Consider the following 23,218-nt stretch of genomic DNA (forward strand, 5'->3'; position numbering starts at 1 on the left):
CCACCACTTCCCCCCTACCCGGAAGCTGCTTTGCAATTTAATTCTATAGAGAATCTCTAACTTCTGCTGACAGGCACCAAGGATCAGATAAATTGGCCTCTGATTAACTTACAGCATTGCATAATACCAAAAAGAAATCAACTTCAGTTGTGGAGCTTGCATCTTAGAGAATAGAGGATGAATATGATTCTATTACTCTATCATTTTTGTTTTTACTACTACTACTACTACTAATTTGTACACTTGTCTCCTTAGACAGACCAGGATATTATTTTGCCTTTTTTTGTCTTACAAAGTGCCAGTAGAGATGTTCCTGCATCTCAAACATTTTGCACAATAGGAGACCCAAACAACTTTCCTAATCACAAACACAAAGGAGCAAGATGCTAATGCCTACAGGTGGCTGGCTGTAAAACCCTGGCAAACCCCATCAGAAAATCACGGAAGGGCTATACCTCTAATGTGTCTCGCTGCTTGGAAGATCCTTGATTTAATTTTAAGCGAGGCAAAAATTACTGAATATAATGAAATATTCAGTGAAAATGTTTGTATTACAGAGAAGCTATCTCTCTCCATTTGGGATTCTTAATCATGTTTTTTTCCCCTCTTTCAAGTGTCTAGTTTATTTAAGATTAGTCTTCTGCTTTGTATATCATTCAAAGGCACAGAAACCCAATTATAAGAATAGCAGCAACTCTCTTCATCTCATTGCTTTCAGAGCTCACTGATGTTCATTGGAAATTCACAAACTTTGGCGTGATTCTATAAGGATTACAGCTTTAAAATCGAAAGTTTGAGCCAGAGCAAGCCTCCTTATATATTATATCTCTACAATTAGAGGCCTACAACTCCCTTTCAGTCCACTTCCATGCTAGATCAGTACTGTACTGTACTGTATCCTGAGGAGATTACAAAGGCCTTGACAGCTGGGTTAATGCATTATTTATTTGATGTTTGAATGGTGTCAGTGAACATTGGAACACAATTTGGTAGCATTGGACAAATACAATCGCTGGAAAAGAGTAATGAAACTAGTTTTGGAAAATGAAAAGTAGGAGAAAAAGAATTAAGAAGAATAATGCAGAGGGAGCATTGTTGTCATTCTAGTGAGTTTGACATACAGAGAAAAAAGAAGCATCAGGTTAGACTGGTTCTTGTGCCTGCGGTGGAAATAGCCATCATTTCTTATTTGTATGGTTTATTGCCTATTAACAAGAGTGTTGCTAGTTGCAAAAATATCTTTCATCTGCAGAAATTCCTGTGATGTGAATCACTGGAACCAGATCCTGGCTCTTGTCTTGTTATTGTATTCTTGTGAGGTAATGCTCTCATATTAGACAGTGGTGTTCCCTGTATATATTGGAGAGACCAATGAGTATTGCACTATAATTGCACATGGACTGGATAATGTAGAGGTCATTATCAACATGGACTATAGCAGTGTTTCCCAACCTTTTTGGAGCCGCGGCACATTTTTCATATTTTCAAAATCCTGGGGAACATGGAGGGGGGGGGGGGGCGCAAAAAAAAGTTTGGACAAAAAAAATCTCTCTTCCTCCCTTTCGCTCTATTTCTCTCTCCCTCCCTCTTTCTCTCTCTTCCTTCCTTTCTCTCTCCATCCCTTTCTTTCTCTCTTCCTTCCTTCCTCTCTTATCTCTCTTTCCTTCCTCTCCCTCCCTTTCTCTCTTTCCTTTCTCTCCCTTTCTGTCTATCCTTTCTATCTCTCACCCCTTCTCCCTCTTTCATTCCCTTTCTCTCCCTCCCTTTCTCTCTCATTCCTTTCTCTCCCTCTTTCCTTCCTATCTATCTTTCTTTTTCTCCCTCCTTCATATCTTCTTTCTCTCCCCCCTTCCTCCCTATTTCCTTTCTCCCCCTCCCTTTCTCTTCCCTTTTCTCTATCCTTTCTACTTCTTACTCTTTCTTTCTTTCTCTCCCTCCTTCATTCAATTTTCTCTCCCTCCCTTTCTCTCTCTTTCCTTTCTCTCCCTCCCTTTCTCTTCCTTTTTCTCTATCCTTTCTACTTCTTACTCTTTCTTTCTCTCCCTCCTTCATTCAATTTTCTCTCCCTCCCTTTCTCTCTCTTTCCTTTCTCTCCCTCCCTTGTTCTCCCCTGGGGCTGCCTGTGCCTGCCCTGCACCACCCAACACGGACGGACAGCCCCCAGTCGTCGGTTCGTCGCCCCCCACCCCCCCACGGAGGGAGATCAGGCTGGCGAGGGCGGTAGATCTGCGTCACCAGCCACTGGAGGGAGATCGGGCTGGCGGGAGCGGCGAATCCACCTCCCCAGCCGCGCGGAGGGAAATCCGGCAGGCGGGCGGGTGGCCGCGGCTCCCTGCGCGCCCCTGGAAAAGCCTACAGGGAACAGTGCCCGGGGCCGCTGCAACCGCCACCCCGCCCCCTGCCATCTCCCCGCGACTGCCTGTGCCGCTGCAGCGCCCCCCCGCTCCCACCGCCAGTGCCCTCCCGCCGGGCCCCAAAGGACACTTGCCGCCGCCGACACGGCCAGGTGTGCCGACGACGGGGAAACTCCAGCTGGGCGGGGCGCTGCCGTACCGGTGCCTCCGACCTACCGGTTCCTGCTCGATGCCGTGGTTTCTGGCGCTCTCCTGCTGGGCCCCAAAGAAGGAAGGCGGGAAAAAGGCGCGAAGAATGAAGCTCTCCTTCTTCCTGCCTTCCTTCTTTGGGGCCCAGCAGGAGAGCGCCAGAAACCGCGGCATCGGGCAGGAGCCGCGGCACACCTGGCGGTGTCTCGCGGCACACTAGTGTGCCGCGGCACACCAGTTGGGAAACGCTGGACTATAGGGTAGGAAGTGGTTGGAAGTGACAATCCCATGAAGACTGGGAGGAAAAATGTTATTCTATCTTTAAAGTGATATTGTCTTGCTGTTTGATTTGCTGGTGTGTGTGTGTGTGTGTACACACACACACACACACACACAGAATCCTCAGCTATATGACCCAGACATTACACTGGTGTTAATGGCTACCTAAATCAATCAAACACAAAAAATTGAGGCAATGGACAGTATCCATACTCTGTACATATCAGTAGTGGGTTTCACTTACCTTTGCTATGGGAACGGGAGTGTGCAGATGTGTATGCGCACTTTGTGCATGTGCAGCACTTCTGCGCATGCACAGAGCATTTTTTATGACGTCTAAGTGGGTGGGCGGAGCCTCCTTCCACCACTGCTACTGGTTCGCCCGAAGCAGTGTGAACTGGAAGCAACCCACCACTGGTACATATGATATAGACAGATGGTCTAGAATAAATAGCCAACTTGGCAAAGCTGAGAGAAATAGAAGACTGGGAGGACTAGGAATAACACAGATGGATGAGATCAAGGAGATTATAGAATGAAATTGCTGCTAATGGTTACTAAAGATAGGCTAAGATGGAAAGCATTTCTTTGTACAAATGAAACTGTTTGAATAGCTCCTATCTAACTAGCAAACCATCACTGTTAACAGAATCACAGGAATGCTCTGTTAATTTTGTAGAGATGCTAATATATTTGTATATGTATTGGAAAAGAGCATAAAACAAATGTAAAAGATAAGATAAGATTTTTCCACCTTTGCACATGAACAATCTCAATCAAATTCTGAAAATTACATCAAAGCTTGGCTGGCTGATGCAGTCTATCACCACCTGACCAGGATATAATAAGCTGCCTTCTTCTTTAGAAAGATCAAAACAGTGCAGGTAATGGTATTCCTTGTGACACACTATTGAAATGAAAGTCTGAAGAAGCAGGATACAAAGAATAGTGACACTTTTGAATTTTGGCATTGTAGAAGACTATCGTGCATGCCCAAGTGCCCACATCCATAATTCAATGCCTGGGGAGGGTGAAAACAGCTCCCCCCCCCGGAGACCCTCTAAAGGCCGGAAACATTTTGTTTCCCAAATTCTGGTGTGCCCAGAAGGCTCTTATTTCGCCCTCCCCAGGCTCAAAAGGCTTTCTTGGATCTGAGGGAGAGTAAAAATGCCCTCTCTCATCCTCGTGGAGGTTCTCTGGAAGCCAAAAATGCCCTCCCAGAGTCTCTGTATGAGCCAAAAATCAGCTGGCCGGCACACACATGCACATTGGAGCTGAGCTAGGGCAACAACTCACATGCCAGCAGATATGGCTCCACCTGCCACCTGTGGCACCCGTGCCATAGGTTCGCCATCACTGATATAGACAACCAAGGAAACAAACGAGGGGACATTGAACAAATCAACTTAGAGTTCTCACTCAGTGTACAAATGACCAGACTCCAATTATTCAAATTCAAACACATTGCACACCTGTCACTCAGGAGAATGTTCTAGGGCTGGCAAAGGTGGAAGGAAAGGGAAAAGAACAAGCAATAACGTGGATAGACTCAATTAACATGGCAATCAAAAACATCACACAGTATGATTGCTAAGAGTCATCATTGAACCATAGTGGAGCAGTGGTTAGAATGCAGTATTGCTGGCTAAATCTATTCACAGCCAGCAATTCATCCTGACTGGCTCAAGGTTGACTCAGCATTCCATCTTTCAGAGTTAGTAAAATGAGGACCCAGATTGTTGGGGGCAATATGTTGACTCTATAAACTACTTAGAGATGGATACAAGGCTGTGTGAAGTGGTATTTAAGTCTGCTATTGCTATTGATTTGATAGAACATTATCAACCAACCAACCAACCAACCAACCAACCAACCAACCAACCAACCAACCCTTTTTTAGAGATTTACTATAAAGAAAAGAAAATATTGCTTGTACTGAGAAAATAGCAAAAATACAATGATAAAAACTACTTTTTTGGAGGAGCTCTTTACAGTGGTTGAAGCTTCTTCCCTATCTTGGCTTTACCCCTTCATTAAGTAACAATAATTTGCATAAATGAACACATACATTATCAGTTTTTTAAATACCAAAAGCAATATTGTCTGAAGGAGATCTATTAATCTGGCTACACTCTTTATTCCTGCTCTCTGACATTTAAATTATATGAGCAAATATGTTCTTTTTAAAGCAAACAGGTTGTCCCTACCTTCTTCATCTGTAGAGAGATCAAATTCCTTGTGATTATCTGTGGTTTGAACAGATCTCAAGAGTGACGGAAAGATACTTTCTCCATTAGGACTGGTCAGAAGGATATTGAGTGAAGTGCTTTTATGGTTTTCTTGAAAAGAACAAGAAAGGGGTTGAGGGAAAGAGGAATAATATTGCATCAATAGAAATACAGTAAATTCTCTAGACTAAGAGAAAATCTCAGATTTAACCAATATTGGAAATTAGCAACATTTAAAAAACCTAAATATTTCTCTGTAGCTTATTGTTTCTTCTAAACAAACCCTTACAAGTTGTCCTTGACTTACAACCATGATAGCTAACAAGGCAGTTAAATGATTGGTTAAATGCACCAAATTTTCACCTTTTTTGCCATTGTTGTTACCCAATTCACTGCAGTTGTTAAATGAATCATGCAGTTATTAAGTGAGACCTGTTTCCCCCATTGACTTGGTTTGTCTGAAGCTGCCTGAGAAAGTTGCAAATGACTATCATATGACCTCAGCATATCATAAATTCATACCAGTGGCCAAGCACCCAATTTTTGATCACGTGATTATGTGGATGCTGTGACACTCGTATGTTTGAGGACTGTTATAAGTAATTTTTTTCAATGCTGTTATAACTTCAAATAGTAACTAAATGAATGGTTATAAGTCAAGAACTACACTAAACACATTTAGTGGTTATATTCATGACTATCTGCAATCTTCATATCTGTAAATGTGCGAGTTTGACATATAATTTAAGAAAACTCAGCTATTCATAATCTTTAGAAAAATTGAACCGTTGAAGAAAAACTGTTTAAAATCGAGCAATTCTAATTAATGGCCATTTAATCTCATGCTATTGTTAACTAAAACTTATCTGACCTATTTGTTCTGTGTTGTCAATTCCAGTGGACACTTCTCTCTTTCTTTTCTTCCCATCATTCAGTGCAAACTTGCCCCGATTTATTAGGGGTTGATCAAAAGCATCTTGGGAAGCTCTTAGGAGGCCATCATTGCTAATTTGCTTCTGCTTGTTTCTATGTTTGGTATCTAAAACAAAATCATTTGGCAAAAGGGCCGAATGATTTTCAATGACATCAGTCTCAGATTTGACTTCTTTAGAACCAGTCCCTACAAAGTAAGAGAACAGATTAATAGCAGTTGTTGCTCCACAATCAAAATATGAACATACCCAAATTAAAACTAACAAGTTAAAAGTTTATCATTAATATATAGTCACATATAATGCAATTATTTATGTCTACTCAGAAATAAATTGAATTCATGTCAATATGTATGTAACTATGGTCCTGATAGCTACTTTGCAGACAGTATGGAAACTTTAAAATTATATAATGCTGACAATGAAAAATACAATACACTCTGCAATGTATCACTAAGTTTTAGTTCATTTCTGCAATTATTTAGCATTATTGTAATAATATATAAACTAAGCTGAAAGAGGGCCAGAAAGTAAACTTATAGTAAAATGGAAAACACCATCTATTTTGCACAATATTGACTAAATAATTGTGAAAGTATTTATAGAAGGAAGGCAGCTCAGGTCTCGCAGTGTTCGCCTTAGAACAAGGACAGAAACACCAGCCGGAAGATGACGAGTGAGACCACGTTGAAACGTCGCCAGAAATTTCCAAATCCTACACGGGAAGAAACCCGAATATACCAAGAACGTCATGTATGTATGTATGTATGTGTGTGTGTGTGTGTGTATATATATATATATATATATATATATATATATATATATATATATATATATATATATATATATATATATACCCACTAAAACCCTCATTGTGTATTGGACAAAATAAATAAATAAAATAAATAAATAAAAAGTTTGCAAGCGCTGTGCTAGTGGGAGCAGCACACTTTGAAATGAGCTGATAAGACTCGCTTTGATCTATGTGTCGTGTTTTAACTGAGAAGGGAACAGCCACCTAAACCAAGCCTATCCAGAGGTAGGTATTTTAAACAGACATTAAGTCATCAAACCATTCTGGAAGTTTGGTTTTGCTGACTCTCTACCCGTTATGAGCAAGTTCCCTCCATTCAAAGGGTGTGGCTGTACCTCTTGATTTTTTTGCTTTAGGTGGAGACTCCGACTGAACCAGCAGTGGAAGGATCACAAGTTCTTTTGAAAGCTCACTGGGTTTCATTTTTCCCCTTTGAACGCTGGGTGAGCTTTCAGCTATTTGAGGTAACTTGCAAAATTCTGGCACCTAGAGAAAAACAGAGCTTCAAGGCACTTTTTAATATAGCGAATACCACAGATCTTTGACAAGTTTTTGCACAACAAATTGTTCCAAAGGACAGAAAACAAATCAAAACCATGTGCCTAAAAATGCACACTTATCTTGCAATGGAGCTATTTTATAAAAGGGGTGTTGTATGTGTGTCCTTTTCCCCACCCTCTTGATACTGGGCATTGCTCCCATAACTTAACTAGCATGGCCAATATAGCCTCGGGATTAGAAGAATTGAAGTCCAATTCCCTTAGAGGGTACCCAGTGGGGAAGGCTGTGTTAAGCTTTTTGCCATGCTATTTAGGAGAGTTTCTGTTATATATACAACATGGGGGGAAAATATACAGGACGCAGTGCAATAAACCGTTAAACAGGCTTAATTCCCTTTGATTTTAATGAGACACACAGTGTGATCAAGTGTTCACTGGAGTTCCCTCCAATTAAAATTCCATTGAAGCCTCAGGGACACTGAATTACATCATATTATACCCCAGAGTACAATTTCCCCTCGTGGGGATATACTTTGGGAAAGATTAATTGTTGGACACACTTTTGCATTTCATTTGTCCTGTGATACAACTGTTAGAATAGGAAGCCATGCAGAATGCTAAACACTAGATCATTAGCCATATTTATTAAATTGGTATGCTCTCCTCTATTCCTAGATTTAATAATCCATTGATTTAATATTTCCTTAACTTTAGAACAATTGCCTCCTGATCTTTTTTCATGCAGGAGACCTATAGATGCATATTTAAAATCTCCCAGGCAAACCAATCTTGCCTCAGACTCTTGTCTTCAGCAAAATGGAACAATCTCTTGTAATCTCCAATTTATTCCATATACTTATATGTAGTTTTTCCAGGATTAATCCTTTTACTAAAGCTATTTGAACTGTTTTTATGGTTCTTAGGCATTCAGAGTCATCTTTCCCCCTCCAAAATAGTAGGATTTATTTGGCAGATGGGCAAAAGAACTGACCTGCTTCCTGTGTTTCTTTGTGATTTCATCTTGCTCTTTGCTACCTCCTGGATTAATCAGGGGCAACACGACTGGGTCTTCAGAGAGTCCTCTTCCTCTGCTAGCTGTGCTCTTCAGGTGATGTTGCTTAACTATGAAACAAACAGGAAACCAGAGATCCAAAATTGCCTTCCTTCTCTCTAGCCATGGTTAATTCTCATCAAAATCTATGAGCTGTCGTAGCTGAACTGAAGATTGAGTTGGCGCTCACTCTGTGATAGGTTGTGGGTATTACGTTGGAAATGGAGCCCAGATGACCGAATGCTCCTTTACAACTTTACATGCAAAAAACTAGCATGTTGTTGTTGTTGTTGTTGTTGTTGTTATTATTATTATTATTATTATACTCTTTTCCCTGATATGCTCCCCCACCACACCTTTTGGGGATATAAAACTCTCAGGTGGATACTATCCACAAATTATTATGTTCAATACAAATTACCATGTTTTCCCGAAACAAGGACCTGTCTGGATAATAAGCCCAATTGGGCTTTCGAGTGTATGTGCTAGAATAAGCTCACCTAAAAATAACACCCCCCCCCAATTCTTAGACACATGTGCAGTAGCCACACAAACAACATGTGAGGAGGCAAGGCCGGAGATGGGGAAAAGGAGGGGGAACATGCCCCATGCGTCCCAGCCATCCATGTGGAACGGCATTGTGGAGGCTGTTCCCACAAACCCTAGCTCGCATGCTCTTTCTCTTAGTTGCAGCCACAAAAAACCTTGCCAGTCTTAGCCCTGTCGACCTGGGACTGGGGGAGGGGGACTTGCACCGGACCTCCCAGCAGTGTCTGGTGTGGGATATCTTTGCAGCCATGAAGCAGGATTGGTGGGACCGGTTCTTGCCTGCAGCATTGCCAGGTCAGAGCGAGATCCGCAGGCCAGATTCAGTGAGCCGGATGCACCACTGCTGCTTGGGAGAAGAAGAGAGAGCAGAGGTGCTGTGAGAAACCCCATTTCTCACATTCTTCTCCTCCCAGGTGGCAACAGAGTGCTCAGGCCCCCAAATCTAGCCTGCCAATCTCAGCTGGCTCAGCGGCTTTTATTATTTATTTGGAATCAAGCCAGCCTCTCAGAGTAGCCTAGTGCCAAATCCCATCTCCTTTTCAGGGCAGAAGGGATGCTCGAGAGACACGCATCAGTTGCTTTTCCTTGGAGGGGGGAGAGCCTCAAACCCAGTGGCATCCTACTCCGTGCAGAAGGAGATAAATTTTACCAAGACTGGGCTGCATTGTCTGCCAAAGCGGCAGGGTTGTGCAATGCTCCCATTGGAAAGGAAGTCGAGGGGCATGAAAGGGTGGTGGCGGCAAGGGGGAGAGATAGATATGGACTCTCTTCCCAATGATTTATTTAAACAGCTACCAGGAAGACTTTTTTGCCCGCCAGTGATGGACAGACCCCACTTTGCCTTCTGTAAACGACCAGCAACTGACTAACTAAGTCCTGGGGAAAGCCACAGATGGGAAAAAGGGGCACACATGGGGATGTCTGTGGCGGAGTTTGTCTGCAGTGTGTGTGTGTGTGTGTGTATGTGTGTGAGAAAGAGAGAGAGGAAGAGGGAGAGAGGGTGGATTGGTGTTGTCTTCTGTTTCAATGTGGCATCACGGGCTCCATTAATTCCGAAGGAAATTCCACTGCAGACAAGGGTAGCTGGATCTGGGCTGTGGATCTTGGGCAGCAGTGGCAGCAGCTCTGACCTGATCCTTACCTGCAATGCTGCGGGTCAGAATCGGCAACACCAAACCTGCTTCATGGCTGTGCAAACAGACTGCTCGGAGCTCTGGCGCCAATTCCCCTTCCTCCCAGTCTCAGATTGACAGGGCTAGGATTGGTAAGTTTTTTTTGTGGCCACCCTTTTTGTGGCCACCACTAAGAGAAAGGTGTGCGAGGTTTTGCAGGAGTTGCCTCCACGAGGTGGAAAGTGCGTGTGGGGCATGTTCCCCCTTTTGCCCCCTGCCTCGCCTCCTCACCTTGTGCTGTTTGTTCGGGAAGCGACAAGACTGCTGGAGGCAGAGGCCTAAGCGTCACTGGCAAAGCAGCTGATTGGTGCTCTGGCACAAGTCCCCCTGCAGCAGGTCAAGGTTTAGAGGCCCTCCTGCACTCACAAAATAATAAGACCCCCATCTCCCTGATAATAAGGCCAGTGCCATATTTTAAGGGTCAAAAGAAAATAAGACCCTGTCTTATTTTTGAGAAAACATGTTATTATGTTCAATACAAATTATTATGTTCAATACAAATTATTATGTTCAATATAAATTATTATGTTCAATACAAATTATTACGTTCCAGTTGTGGTTTGATCATTTAAGCAAAGATTAAATGTTTCTTTGTAAGGAAAATTATAAAAGGCAATGTAATGTCTGATATAGTTTTATATTACTGTAGAGTATGCTTTCCAACCAAACATTATAGCAGCTGGCAAAACCCAGCTTCCAATTTTATGTATCTCTCTCCTTTCCAGATGTTGCAGTATTTGCTTCTGATATAAAAGAGACTATTTACCAGAAAGCAAGCATAATATAGCAGAGTGTAGCCCCAAGGTGATATTTGTTGGTTTTTGTATTTAATTCAAAAAATTCCAGCAGAGGGGTAGGTGGGTATATTGACTGTGGTTGCATACCATGCTAACTCTGTTACTTGGCTGTGTTATACTCAGTTAGCTAAATGTTCTCAATCCACATAATATTATGAACCTTTATTTGTTTGCTTATTAAATAGTTCTTCTTTTCTCCAGTACAAATCTAGGTCATCCTGATTCTAGTCCAATTTCTGGACCACTACATTATGCAAACTCAATTTTTACCAGACAGTAGCTACAATGTAGTTGGAATTTCGGCTTGTGGTTCAATGTGGCATGTACACAAATACATGAATACAACCATCCTGCAACATCATTAATTCCTGCATTTATTCCTACATTCTGGAATTAGTAAATACCTTCATTTGAATGGCAGAAACACTGCTGCCATTAATGATTTTCAACTACCCACTGCCTCTACAAATAAAAATACAGTGGTGGCTTTCAATTTAGCTCATAAATCTGCAGCATCTTCTTACCACTGTATGTGATCTTTTTTCCAGGAAAGAAACCTCCATAGACATTCGCACACCCAAATTCAGAGATGTCAATTTGTGTATTTCCCAATAATGAAAATTTTACTGATTGGTTTGTCATTTCACAGTTAAGTGGCTCCTTGGTCTTTCCACCATGGTGACATTCTACCTCTCTGTCCTAAAAAAAGATAAACAAGAGCACTTGAAAGGCTGCATTTAAAAACCAGCAAACAGAGAAAAAAACACCCAACTGTCCTATTCATAAGAAAATAAAGAATCCTCTTGCACTAGCAGTTTATAACATCATCTAACCACTGCTATGGGAAGACAAAGCTGCAGTGATACACAGTAGCACCACAACAATGGCTGGATGCGCCATAAATTGCTAGCATGTCCAGATGAAACACATTTCTCTTCTATCTCTTTGTTTTCATAATGGTCAACCAGATACCAATTAAAAAGCTCACAACACAATATTAAGTTCATCGCAATTTGTTGCTTGGGTTGCTCTGCAACTATTATTGAGAGGAATACTGTCTCTAATACCGGTAAGATAATGAATCAGTCATTAAGTAGCAGTAGCTTCAACTTCCATTAAGCCACTGATGTATCCTCCACAGATCTGTCTAATTCCCTTTGAAAACTCTCACGTTGGTGGCTAACATTGCGTAAATCAAAACTTCCTTTTACCCATCTTCATTAAATGAACCTCAGCACTTCTATTTGATGCCAGCAGAGAACAATTCACTAGCTAAATAAAGCTCTCCGTATAATAATGTTATAATAACTTCTTTATATTTCTCCCTGCAAACTGCTAAATGTAAGCAGCCTGGTAACTTATAAAGCTATTGCACTGTACATAGTCATTCAAGCACAAATGGCCATGGGTTCAAGTCCTACTAAAGGATTTGAGCCTCACAGAATAACATCTGGCCATTCACATCAGATGATTCCCAATAAGGTGAAACCAGCAATGTCATGCCTCCTGGTGGCCAAAAGAGGTAAAACTGAACTAAAGGCTGTAGAACCTACAGTACATTCTCTTTGATATCAAGATAACAGAGGAACCCTCAAATTTCCAAATTGCCATTTAAAGGTAAAATGTTTGCCTTTATTTCAAAAAAATACAATATCAGGAGAAAAGGAAAACAAAAGGGCAAAGGATATTTTTCTCCTCTTTATTAAAAGAGGAGGAGATACTGTTATCATGGCTTCAGCAGTAGTTATAGTTTAAAGGTTTTATTTGGTTTATGTGAGGAGGTACAGTGAATTATCCATATATTTGAAAGCTTCCTACTTTGGAACAATCATACTTGGGTAGGCCACACTTTAATAATTTACTTAAGCATATTATCTCTCTATGTATAAAACACACAGAGGGAAGGAGGGAGGGAGAACATTTTGTTTTGAATCTCTCAATTTTTCCCTAACATGCAGATATTCCTACACACTAAAAAAAAAGAAAAAAAAGGGGAAAGATATGGTGGCCAACATCTTATAAAAACTGAGGAGGGGAAAAGCACATAAGAGTTTAGATTTGTTATATGTTGTTTATTATTGCTGTGAGCCGCCCCGAGTTTACGGAGAGGGGCGGCATACAAATCTAATAAATAAATAAATAAATAAATAAATAAATAAATGAACGAATAAATAAATAAATAAATAAATTGTTAATGATAAAATAACTATAACACAATAGTAGTAGTAGTAATATTAAATTATTGCAGCTTCTTCCTATAATACCCTGTGTGATTGGAGTAAATTGTATGTAAAACATACAATATGTAAAACTTAAAACAAAGGGGGGCAGGGAGAAGCTTCCCTGCCCCCCTTCCCTGTTCCCTCTCTCCCATCCCGTTAACATCATCACACCTTCACTTGTTCTACCGTGTTTCCTCGATAGTAAGGCAGTGTCTTACTTTTTTTTTATCCTCTTGCCCGGCGAGGAGAGCAAAGGCGGCGGCGGGAGTAGCGGAGGCGGAGAAGAAAGAAGCCGCGGATAGCTGCGGCAAGGGCTCGTTAGCCGGAGCGTACGCCGGCTACCCCCCGCAGTTCCTGCCGCTGGGCATGGCGCTCGACCCCAGCAAAGCCGGCGGCGGGAGCGGCGGAAAAGCGGCGGGGTCCAGCCCTCTAGCCGGCGCCTCGCCAGCTATCCGCCGCTTCTTTCTTCTCCGCCTCGCCTCCGCTACTCCCGCCGCCGCCTTTGCTCTCCCCGCCGGGCAAGAGGCCGGGCGAGCAGGCCGAGGCGCTGGAACTGGGGCTGCCTGTCCATGGTGTGAACGGCGGGCAGGTGGCGCTCGGCACCCGGAATCCCGTCTTCTCGCCACCGCCTGAGCTCCCTCCGGAGCCTGCCGCCGCCGCCACGCTTCCTCCGCCGGCCGAGGAGTCCTTCTTATCCGCGCCGGGTTTGGGAGACTCTCCTGGGCGCGAAGCTCCCTCGCCAGTGCCGCGAACTGCTCCGACGCCTCCCTCGCTTTTAGTACCGTGTTTCCCCGAAAGTAAGACATATGTCTTACTTTCGGGGTATGGCTTATATTAGCCGACCCCCCTGTAACCCCCCATATGTCTTACAATCGGGGGGGTCTTACTATCGGGGAAACACGGTAGGATATACTCTTTTCAAACCAGCTATTAGACAGAGGCCTGCATGGCATTGGACAATACCTCTGGAACCGCCTTTTACCGCACAAATCTCAGCGGCCGATAAGGTCCCACAGAGTTGGCCTTCTCCGGGTCTCGTCGACCAAACAATGTCGTTTGGCGGGCCCCAGGGGAAGAGCCTTCTCTGTGGCGGCCCTGGCCCTCTGGAATCAACTCCCCCCCCCGGAGATTAGAACGGCCCCCACCTGCCTTGTCTTTCGCAAATTACTCAAGACTCACTTATACCGCCAGGCATGGGGGAACTGAGACACCTCCCCCAGGCTTTTATATTTTATGTTTGGTATGTATGTGTTGTTTGGTTTTAATTGCTGGGATTTTATATACAGTAATACCTCATGATACGAACTTAATTGGTGCAAGGAGGAGGTTCGTAAGACGAAAGGGTTCGGGGTTCGGGGGGGTGCTGGGAAGCCCCCCAGGCCGGCTGCGACCTTTAAAAACAGCCGCGCCGCTTCCCAGCTGTCTCCTGAAGCCGAACGCCAAAGCCGAACTTCCGCGTTCGGCTTCGGGAGACAGCTGGGAAGCGGTGAGGCTGTTTTAAAAGGTGACAGCCGGGCTGGGGGGCTTGCCAGCAACCTCCCGAACCGAACCCGGGGTTCAGAAAAATTTTGCCTCTTCTTACGAACTTTGTTCGAGTTACGAACCGGCGTTCGGGAGGCTTCTGGGAAGCCCCGCCGCCCGGCTGTCACCTTTTAAAACAGCCGTGCAGCTTCCCAGCAGTCTCCAAATGCCGGTTCGTAACTCGAAAAAAGTTCGTAAGAAGAGGCAAAATTTTTCTGAACCCTGGGTTCGTATCACGAGTTGTTCGTAAGACGAGGGGTTCGTATCTTGAGGTACCACTGTATCTTTTTTCTTTTAATATTAGATTTGTTCACTGTTATATTGTTTTTTATTATTGTTGTGAGCCGCCCCGAGTCTTCGGAGAGGGGCGGCATACAAATCTAATCAATTATTATCATTATTAACTAAAGTAAAGGAGCTTTTTAACTGCTGCCCCACTTTTTTGGAACAGTCTCCGACTCCCCTTTAAAGCCTCACTAAAGTGGGTCCTAGAAAAGCCACAACAATTTCTTTTTCAGCAGGCCTTGGGGACAGGCGGGTCACGAGGCTTTCCTGCTGAGGTCTGATGCTCTGTTTTGAACCGAGTCTGTTTATTGTCCCTGGCAAGAAACTGTGGCTTAACAGTTATTCAATCTTGATGAAAAACAATTATGGAAAAGCAGATGTAAGCCACTCTCAGACCCAGTGACAACAGGAACAGCATAACAGGTCAGCAAATACATGCGTATGTCCTCTGAGGCATTCAAGCCACGCTTGCATCTCTGCAAGATCATTCAACTCTTTATTTTATTGATGGGAACAGGACATCATTAAGCAGCTGGGAGCTGGATAAACTATTTGATGGGGAAAGAAAGTATAATACCTCAGAGCTCTGCCAGTGTGCCTCATCCTGATTCCAGATGCTTTCTCTGGAATGCTGTGGTTGAAGATGAAAACTCAGTTTTCTTACAGACGTTCTTAAAGGGATTCGACCTGTTTCTCTGGCATTATGTTCTGCGTCACTTTTTACCAGGCAGGCTTTATTTTCTGACTTTTTACACAATGGAGGGCCAAGACCTAAGAAGTAAGGAACAACACATCCCTGAAATAAATGACCAAAGTGGCTACATTGTACATCAAGGAACAATTATAATTCAAAGCCCAATCTTACCTGTGCTATTCATAAATACATCTTAAGCATGTTCAATGGGTCACTCCTAAATAGGATGGGCAGCTTTCCCAAATCAGTCTTAACAAACGACCCTCCCATTTATTTGCTTTACAAACTTTAAACTTGATGTTTTTCTAAAAATAATACAGGTAGCCCTCGGTTTACTACAATTACATTATTGCTTTGTTTTTATATATGCTGTGAGCCGCCCCAAGTCCTCGGACAGGGGCAGCATACAAATCCAATTAAATAAATAAATAAATAAACAAACAAACAAACAAACATTTCTGTTGCTAAGTGAGACATTTGTTAAGTGAATTTTGCCCCATTTCACGATCTTTCTTGCCAGAGGTGCTAAGTGAATCACTGCAGTTAGTATTAAGTAAATCTGACTTCCTCATTGACTTTGCTTTCAAAAGGTTACAAAAGATGACCAGGTGGCCTTGGGACACAGCAACTGTCATAAATATGAAACAGTTGCCAAGCATCTGAATTTTGATCACATGATCATGGGGCTGTTCCAAAGGCTGTAACTGTGAAAAACGGTCAAAAGTCAATTTTTTCAGTGTCATTGTAACTTTGAACAATCAGAATTGTCGTAAGTCAAGGACTACTTGTACTGCTCTAGCTATGATAAATAGATGTATTCACTTGAATTAGAAAATACTGATGCTTTTTAAAATGAATATTATGACACGATGTGACAATATGATACGTGATATATTAGGAAGATAGGAAAATAAAGGAAAATAATTCACCAACATTTATTTTATTTTTTTAGGGAAGGTATATACATCCTCAATCTCATTAGACTCTCAGCAATTTAGACGTTATATGTATGTTGGGTAGTTAAATGGTGCATCAGATCTGATCATAGCCGCTCTGAGTCTTCTAATAAATATAATATATAAATATATATATCTCTGTCAGTCACTGGTAAATGGTCTATAACTCTTAGTGACAAGGCCATCATCACCCAAGAGTTTAGGAGTTCAGCAGACTTATTATAGAGAACAGGATGTAGTACTCCAGGATCCTGTTCCAAAACTCCTTAGGGCAGAGTTCTCCAACCTTTCTGGCTTTATGGACTGGGGGGGGGGGATGGTTCCACATGAGTAGCCTGCAAGCTTGTGCACATATGTGCAGCTCCATTTATGCAAGCAGTGGTCACATGACCTACTGCTTGTGCAAATGGACTGTGCTCACCCATGTTTGCCTGTTGCTCATACAGGCCCAGTTCCAAATGGCTCACGGCCCAGTAATAGGACTCAGCCAGGGGATTGGAGACCTTTCCCCAAGGGAGTTAAAGACCTTGAATGGTATTTAGTAACAGATTTGCAGGCAGATTGGAAAAAAGGGGTCACATATCCCCAGAATATTTTTCTCATCACATTTGAAGTCTGAAACCCAATGTTAACCAGGAGGCAGTAATTCCGATCTCAAGAATGCAAAAACATGGCCAAATCAGAAGCAGATACTCCAGACCATTCCTAACAACCTTGGAGGCATCTGCAGAGCGGCAAGGGGAGAGCTAATAATTTTACATACTTCCATTATCATTGTGATGTAAGCATATAGTTATGGCTTTTGTGTGATGATATCATGCAGGTTGCTCCTTTGACATCCTCCTAAATTGTTATGGATATCTTTGCAAAAATTCAAATCCAATCATAATGAATGATACATACTATGTATTTGTATTGTACCTGAGTAAGTCTGTTCTTCTAGTTCACTTTGGGAGTACAAGTAAGGAGTGTAGAAAATATGTAGATTATACTTTGGTGGAATAGCTGATAGCTCCTGTAATTTCTTCCTGAGAGCGGCTGCATTTTCCTTAAACAACAAGGGATCATGGATATATCCTGAAAAATACACAACATACACCTGCCGTTGGGTAAAATAACTCAACATTGATCTGTCTATTGAAAATTGTCTGCAATACATGAACTGGGAATGGAAAGGGATCGAAAAGGAGGCCCTTTGCTCACAAAGCATATGTTTTAATTATTTAAACAGAGGATGGGCATAGCATATCAGGAAACAGCCAAATATTTTCTATCTGAAAATTATTATTAAGCACAATTTGCCATGCAGGAATGTAGCAATTTGGGCCTAATCTACTCTCAAGTGCAATGCTATTTTTCTCTCTCTTTTTTGTTGTGCTAATGATAGATAGTTTGCCTAATCTTGGGGATTCTAGTAGCTTACTGTGCTGTTTCTTAATGTGTACTTCCTGTAAATTTATAATATCCATATTGAATCTTTGTAGTTTTGTGTCTGAGTTTTTTTAACTGATGAATTTAATCTATGTCTGTTTATTGGGACCATTTTTATTTCCTCCTCCATTTCCTTACTTATTTATTCTTAATCACCTTGTATTTCTTGTTTCTTTGTATTTTTTCTCTTGCTCCTTCTCTCTCTATTCGTTCTTTTTCCTGTTTTCTTTTTTCTTCTTGTTCCCCCTTGTTCATTTGATATTCCTCCTGGCTCCTATTCTCAACCTTTCTACTCTCTTGCTCTTCTTCTGTTGCAAAGTGGTGTTCGAAAAACTCTTGTGCTTTGTCCAACATATCTATTTATTCTCCAGCTAGGAAGTCAGGTATTAGCCACTGGAACTTTACATTTTATTTGTTTAATTGTGAAATTAGGAATTGATCTTTTTTGATATCTCACTCATCTCAGAATTTGTTTTAGTGTTATTATTTCCTTTCCTTTATACAATATCGATTCCTTTTTCATTCTTTTATATACAGTGATACCTCGTCTTACGAACTTAATTGGTTCCAGGAGGAGGTTCATAAGGCAAAAAAAGTTCGTAAGAAGAGGCACAAAAATCCTGAACCCCAGGTTCGTATCTCAAAAAGTTCGTAAGATGAGGGGTTCGTATCACGAGGTACTACTGTATTTCATTCCTGATTGCCTTTTTTTGTGAATCTTACCTGAACTTTTTTCAGCAACTTGTGTCTGCTTGCATAATTCGTATGCACTGTGTATACCTTGTGGATCTCCCTCTGGATATCCTTTTTATCTTTCTATAATATTTGTGACACAGTCTTCTCTAAATCTTCCTCTCTATTTTCCATAATATTTTGAAATCTTAGAAAGAAGGAAGTTTACTCCATCTCCAAAAACATTATCAATTCTTCTAAGTCTCTATTAGCTATCATATATTTTTGTTCCATATTTTCCATTTTTTTGTCTGCTTGCTCTATTTTGTCAACCATTTTTAATGTTTCTTCTCATTTCTCCCATGTCACTTTTAAGTTTTTCATGACTCTTTTGTCTCTTCTTGATTGTTTGCTATTGCTTCTGTATTTTTGTCATAGCCTCGTGTATTATCAATAGTGTGGTTTGGTTAAACAGTTATTTCATCTTTCACAACCAAGTATATTTCTTAAATTTCTTATATTATTATTTATTCAATTGTCGTCTAATCCAATATCATTCAGCATGTTTACTTTTCTTATGCTGTTTTAGTAACTCTGCAATCTTCTCTCAGTCTTGTATCGTCTTTGCTTGGCACCACTATTCTTTTATAGTTCCAATTTATAATGTGATAACAGTCTTTCAGTTTTCTCCAATTGTAAAGATTATATATTTCTCCAAATCATCCAATTTTAGCAACTATAATCACCACTTCTGTTATTTTCTGCTTCTATTCCATCTAAACAGCCTGTAAATCCACCGCACCACCTTTCAATTCACAGTTATCTATTCCGACACTTTCAATCTTTGAAATCTTCAGAAAACTTTAAAGTATTAGCAATATGTAAATAAATGAAATGTATAGTCACCAATCCACACAGTCTCAGGGTGTATCTAATTGGAGGTTTTTTTCCTCTTCTTATCTGCTACTTTCACCTCTTTGCATTGTCACTGCTTGACAGTTTATTTCCTTTGCTCCTCTCCATCCTTCTAGTCACCACTGCTGTTTGGCAGTAATTCCTCTGCCTCGAATTTTAGTTTTTCAATATTTTAGCTCCACCATTCAATACTATAATTGTACCTACTTTTTGCGATCTCCTCTTGTACCAATGCTGCTATGTTGCTTTCTCAATCTTTGCTCCCTACTCTGCAGCTGTCAGTGCTCTGAGCCAGCCAAGATGGATGGTATAATAGTCGGAAGCTCAGGTGAAGGAATCTTTATTACAGTTAACAACATACTAGGAAAATGGCAGGCACAGACTTAAACAGTATACGATGAACCAGCCCTTTAATACACAGAGCTGGCTGAGGTACAGGCCAATCCACAACAAGTAAACTTTCCCGCTTACATTGTAACTAGGTACACACGACCAATCAGCACCCTGGATAGAGACACCAATGAGCGCGGCTTGCCAGCCGGCGGTTGTTATGCAGACACTTCACTCCTTCCCCTTTGGTTGGAGCACACATAGTCATTCAAATACGCGGGTTTTTTACAAATTCTGCCGGAGCGTCTTGGCCCTGCGGCACCCTCTAGCTCTATATCTGGAATGGGATTACTCTGATTTCGTGCTAGGGCACGAAACCTCTTCCGGCTGGGAATTCTCGGGGTTTGCAGTCCCAGGGTCCCTGGCTGCTAAAGTCGAATTAAATAACCCCCTCTGGGAGTCCCCATGGCGGTCGTCAGGCTCGGCGATTCCTGGAGGTTCAGCCCTGTTCAAACGGATTTGATCTAAGTGTCTCTTCCGTGTGCGGCCGTCCGTTAACACAGTCTCGAAAGAGCGGGGTCCTAATTCTCTGCTCATGGTGGCTAGTTCCCACATCCATCCTCCCGTGTAAGAACGGACATACATTGAATCACCTACCTCAATCTTCCTGGTCGGAGGCTCTGGCCACTGCGCAGCCTGAGAGTACAAGGGATGCAGCCTGTCAAGAGCAATTCTCAACTTCCGACCCATCAAAAGTTCTGCGGGGGTCTTCCCGGTCGCCACGCAAAGGCTGGAGTGTTGGGCTAGCAGTAGCTCCGCTAATTTCTGTTGCCAGGAGCCATGTGGTATTTTCTTGAGGGCATCCTTGGCCGAGCAAACCATACGTTCAGCTTGCCCATTACTAGCCGGATGCCAAGGCGATGCCAACGTGTGCCTAATGCCTGCAGCCGCCAAAAATGACTCAAACAACACTGACGTAAATTGTGGCCCGTTGTCTGACACTAGAAGGTCAGAGAACCCGTGTGTGGCAAACAAAGACCCTAAAACAACCACAATGGCCTGGGACTGGGTAGACCGCAGATGGGCCACTTCTAGCTACTTAGAGTGGGCATCCACCAAGATCAGAAAATTTTGCCCCATGAAGGGGCCAGCTAGATCCACGTGCAAGCGCACCCAAGGCCCTGCAGGAGGCTCCCAACACAATGGCTCAGACCGGGGAGGGAAAGGTCAATTTTCCTGGCACATAGAACATGACGCCACCCGCTGTTCAATCTCCCTATCTATGCCTGGCCACCAGACATAATCGTGGGCCAGCCCCTTCATCCGGGTGAAGCCAGGGTGCCCCTTATGTAAGAGCGCTAAAACCTGACAGCAAAGATTCGGGGGAATCACCACTCTACTTCCCCTCAGCAAAGCCCCCTTCTCTACAGAGAACTCATTGCGGCAACGCCAGTAGGGTGCAAACACCTCGGAAGGGGCGGAGGCAGGCCATCCTCTAAGCACCCACTGTTTGATTCTTCCTAATACCGGATCGCGCCCCGTTTCTCTAGCCACATCGGGCGCTGCCAGCAACAGGGCCCCCTCCGCTAAGGCCATGACTGAACACGCTGGCGCCGGGTCTGACAGAAGGTCCGACAGGGGAAACCTGCTCAGCGCATCTGCATGCGCTATATGGCGGCCCGGTCTATGGGTCAAAGTGTAAGTATAATTTGCTAAGAATACTATCCAGCGAGACATCCGCGGGGACAAAACTATTGGGCTCTGCCAGTTGCCCGCTAACAGCCCTAACAATGGCTGGTGATCTGTCATCAGCAGCTCGAAGTGCCTTCCATACACATAATCATGAAACCTGCGTACACCCGCAATGAGTGTCAAAGGCTCTTTATCAATGTGGCCATAATTTCTCTCCACTTTGGCCAGGGTGCGCGAGAAATATGCCAACGGAGCCTCCGTTCTGTTGGGCAACCTATGGCTTAACACCGCCCCCACCCCATACGGGGACGCATCACATGTCAACACTAAAGGCAGGGCAGCTGAGTACTGGGTTAACACCTGATTCGAGGTAAGTATGTCCTTTACCGCCTCAAAAGCCAACTCTTCTCGTTTTTCCCAATGCCATACAGACCGCTTGTCCAGCAATCTGTGCAATGGCTCCGCAATGGACGCTTTACGCGGAATAAACACCATATAGAAATTTAACAATCCTAAAAACGCCTGCAGTTCCGCCTTGGATTGTGGTCTCGGGGCATCCCTAATTGCCCTAGTCTTCTCCGCAGTGGGGTGAATTCCCTCAGCATCTACTGTAAACCCCAGAAACTCCACCCTGGGAACTCCAAAAACACATTTTTTAGATTTTAGCTTTAACCCCGCGTCCCGAAATTTGGTCAAGACTTCCCTAACTCTCGATCCTAACTCCTCCACCGTACTACCCGCCACCAAAACGTCGTCGAAGTAGGGTACCGTTCCCTCGATTCCATACAATAGTCTTTCCATCAGACCCTGAAAGATTCCCGGAGCAATTGACACCCCAAATTGCAACCGGTTACATTTAAAAACCCCCCGATGAGTGATGATAGACTGGGCCTCCGCCGTCTGGGGGTCCACAGGCAACTGCTGGTATGCCTGTGAGAGGTCGAGTTTTGCAAAAATCCGCCCATTTCCAAAGGAGGGCAGTAACTGCTGCACTACTGGCAGCGGATATTAATGATGGGCCAGTGCCTTATTTATGGAACACTTGTAGTCCCCACACAAACGAATTCCCCCATCCCCTTTCATTGCAATTACTACAGGGGTTTCCCACTTTGCCTGATCCACTGGCTCCAAAAACCCCTGAGTGATCAGCCGGTCCAGCTCGGCGTCCACCTTGGGCTGCAGAGGAATGAGAATGTGGCGGGCCTTCAAGCGCACCGCCGGTACTCGGAGATCTAAACTAAAAGAAACTGGGGAGCCCGTGTAACATCCCAACTTCTCATCAAAGACCGTAGGGAATTCCCTGGCCCAATGGTCAAACCCGGAACCTTCCCTCACAGCATTGACCCCAGTCACCGAGAGACCCAATGATTTAAACCAGTCTAGTCAGAGTAAGTCAGAAAAGGGTCCATTAACCACAATCAACGGTAACTTTCCCACAAAAGTCTTGAAACGAACAGCAAACCTTCCCTCCCCCAGGAGAGGAATAGGAGTTCCTTGATAGTCCCTCAAGTTCAGATGACAAGGTTGAAGGCGAGATTTCTTCAGAGCAGGAAAACAGCGCTTCACAGTGGACCACGACACAAGAGAATGGGCCGAACCAGTGTCCACCTGCATGGAACAGACCGCCCTTCCAAG

General features: G+C 43.1%; 1 protein-coding gene across 7 annotated transcripts in view; it reads right to left on the reverse strand.

Moving 5' to 3' along the window:
- Positions 1-23,218, reverse strand: part of KIAA2012 (KIAA2012 ortholog) — a 99,454-nt gene that overhangs the window by 52,999 nt on the left and 23,237 nt on the right. For 5 of the 7 annotated variants that reach the window (XM_070732005.1, XM_070732004.1, XM_070732006.1 and 2 more), the window contains 7 exons: positions 17,465-17,620; positions 15,471-15,664; positions 11,390-11,564; positions 8,288-8,418; positions 7,132-7,282; positions 5,922-6,170; positions 5,030-5,161 (listed from right to left, as the gene is read on the reverse strand). In XM_070732005.1, the coding sequence (XP_070588106.1) occupies positions 5,030-5,161; positions 5,922-6,170; positions 7,132-7,282; positions 8,288-8,418; positions 11,390-11,564; positions 15,471-15,664; positions 17,465-17,620 (1,188 nt within the window). The remainder of the gene's footprint in view (positions 1-5,029; positions 5,162-5,921; positions 6,171-7,131; positions 7,283-8,287; positions 8,419-11,389; positions 11,565-15,470; positions 15,665-17,464; positions 17,621-23,218) is intronic. The other 2 variants (XM_070732008.1, XM_070732007.1) reach the window with 1 other exon arrangement.

Source organism: Erythrolamprus reginae, chromosome 1 (assembly GCF_031021105.1).
Source record: "Erythrolamprus reginae isolate rEryReg1 chromosome 1, rEryReg1.hap1, whole genome shotgun sequence".
NCBI classification, from domain to species: Eukaryota; Metazoa; Chordata; class Lepidosauria; order Squamata; family Dipsadidae; genus Erythrolamprus; species Erythrolamprus reginae.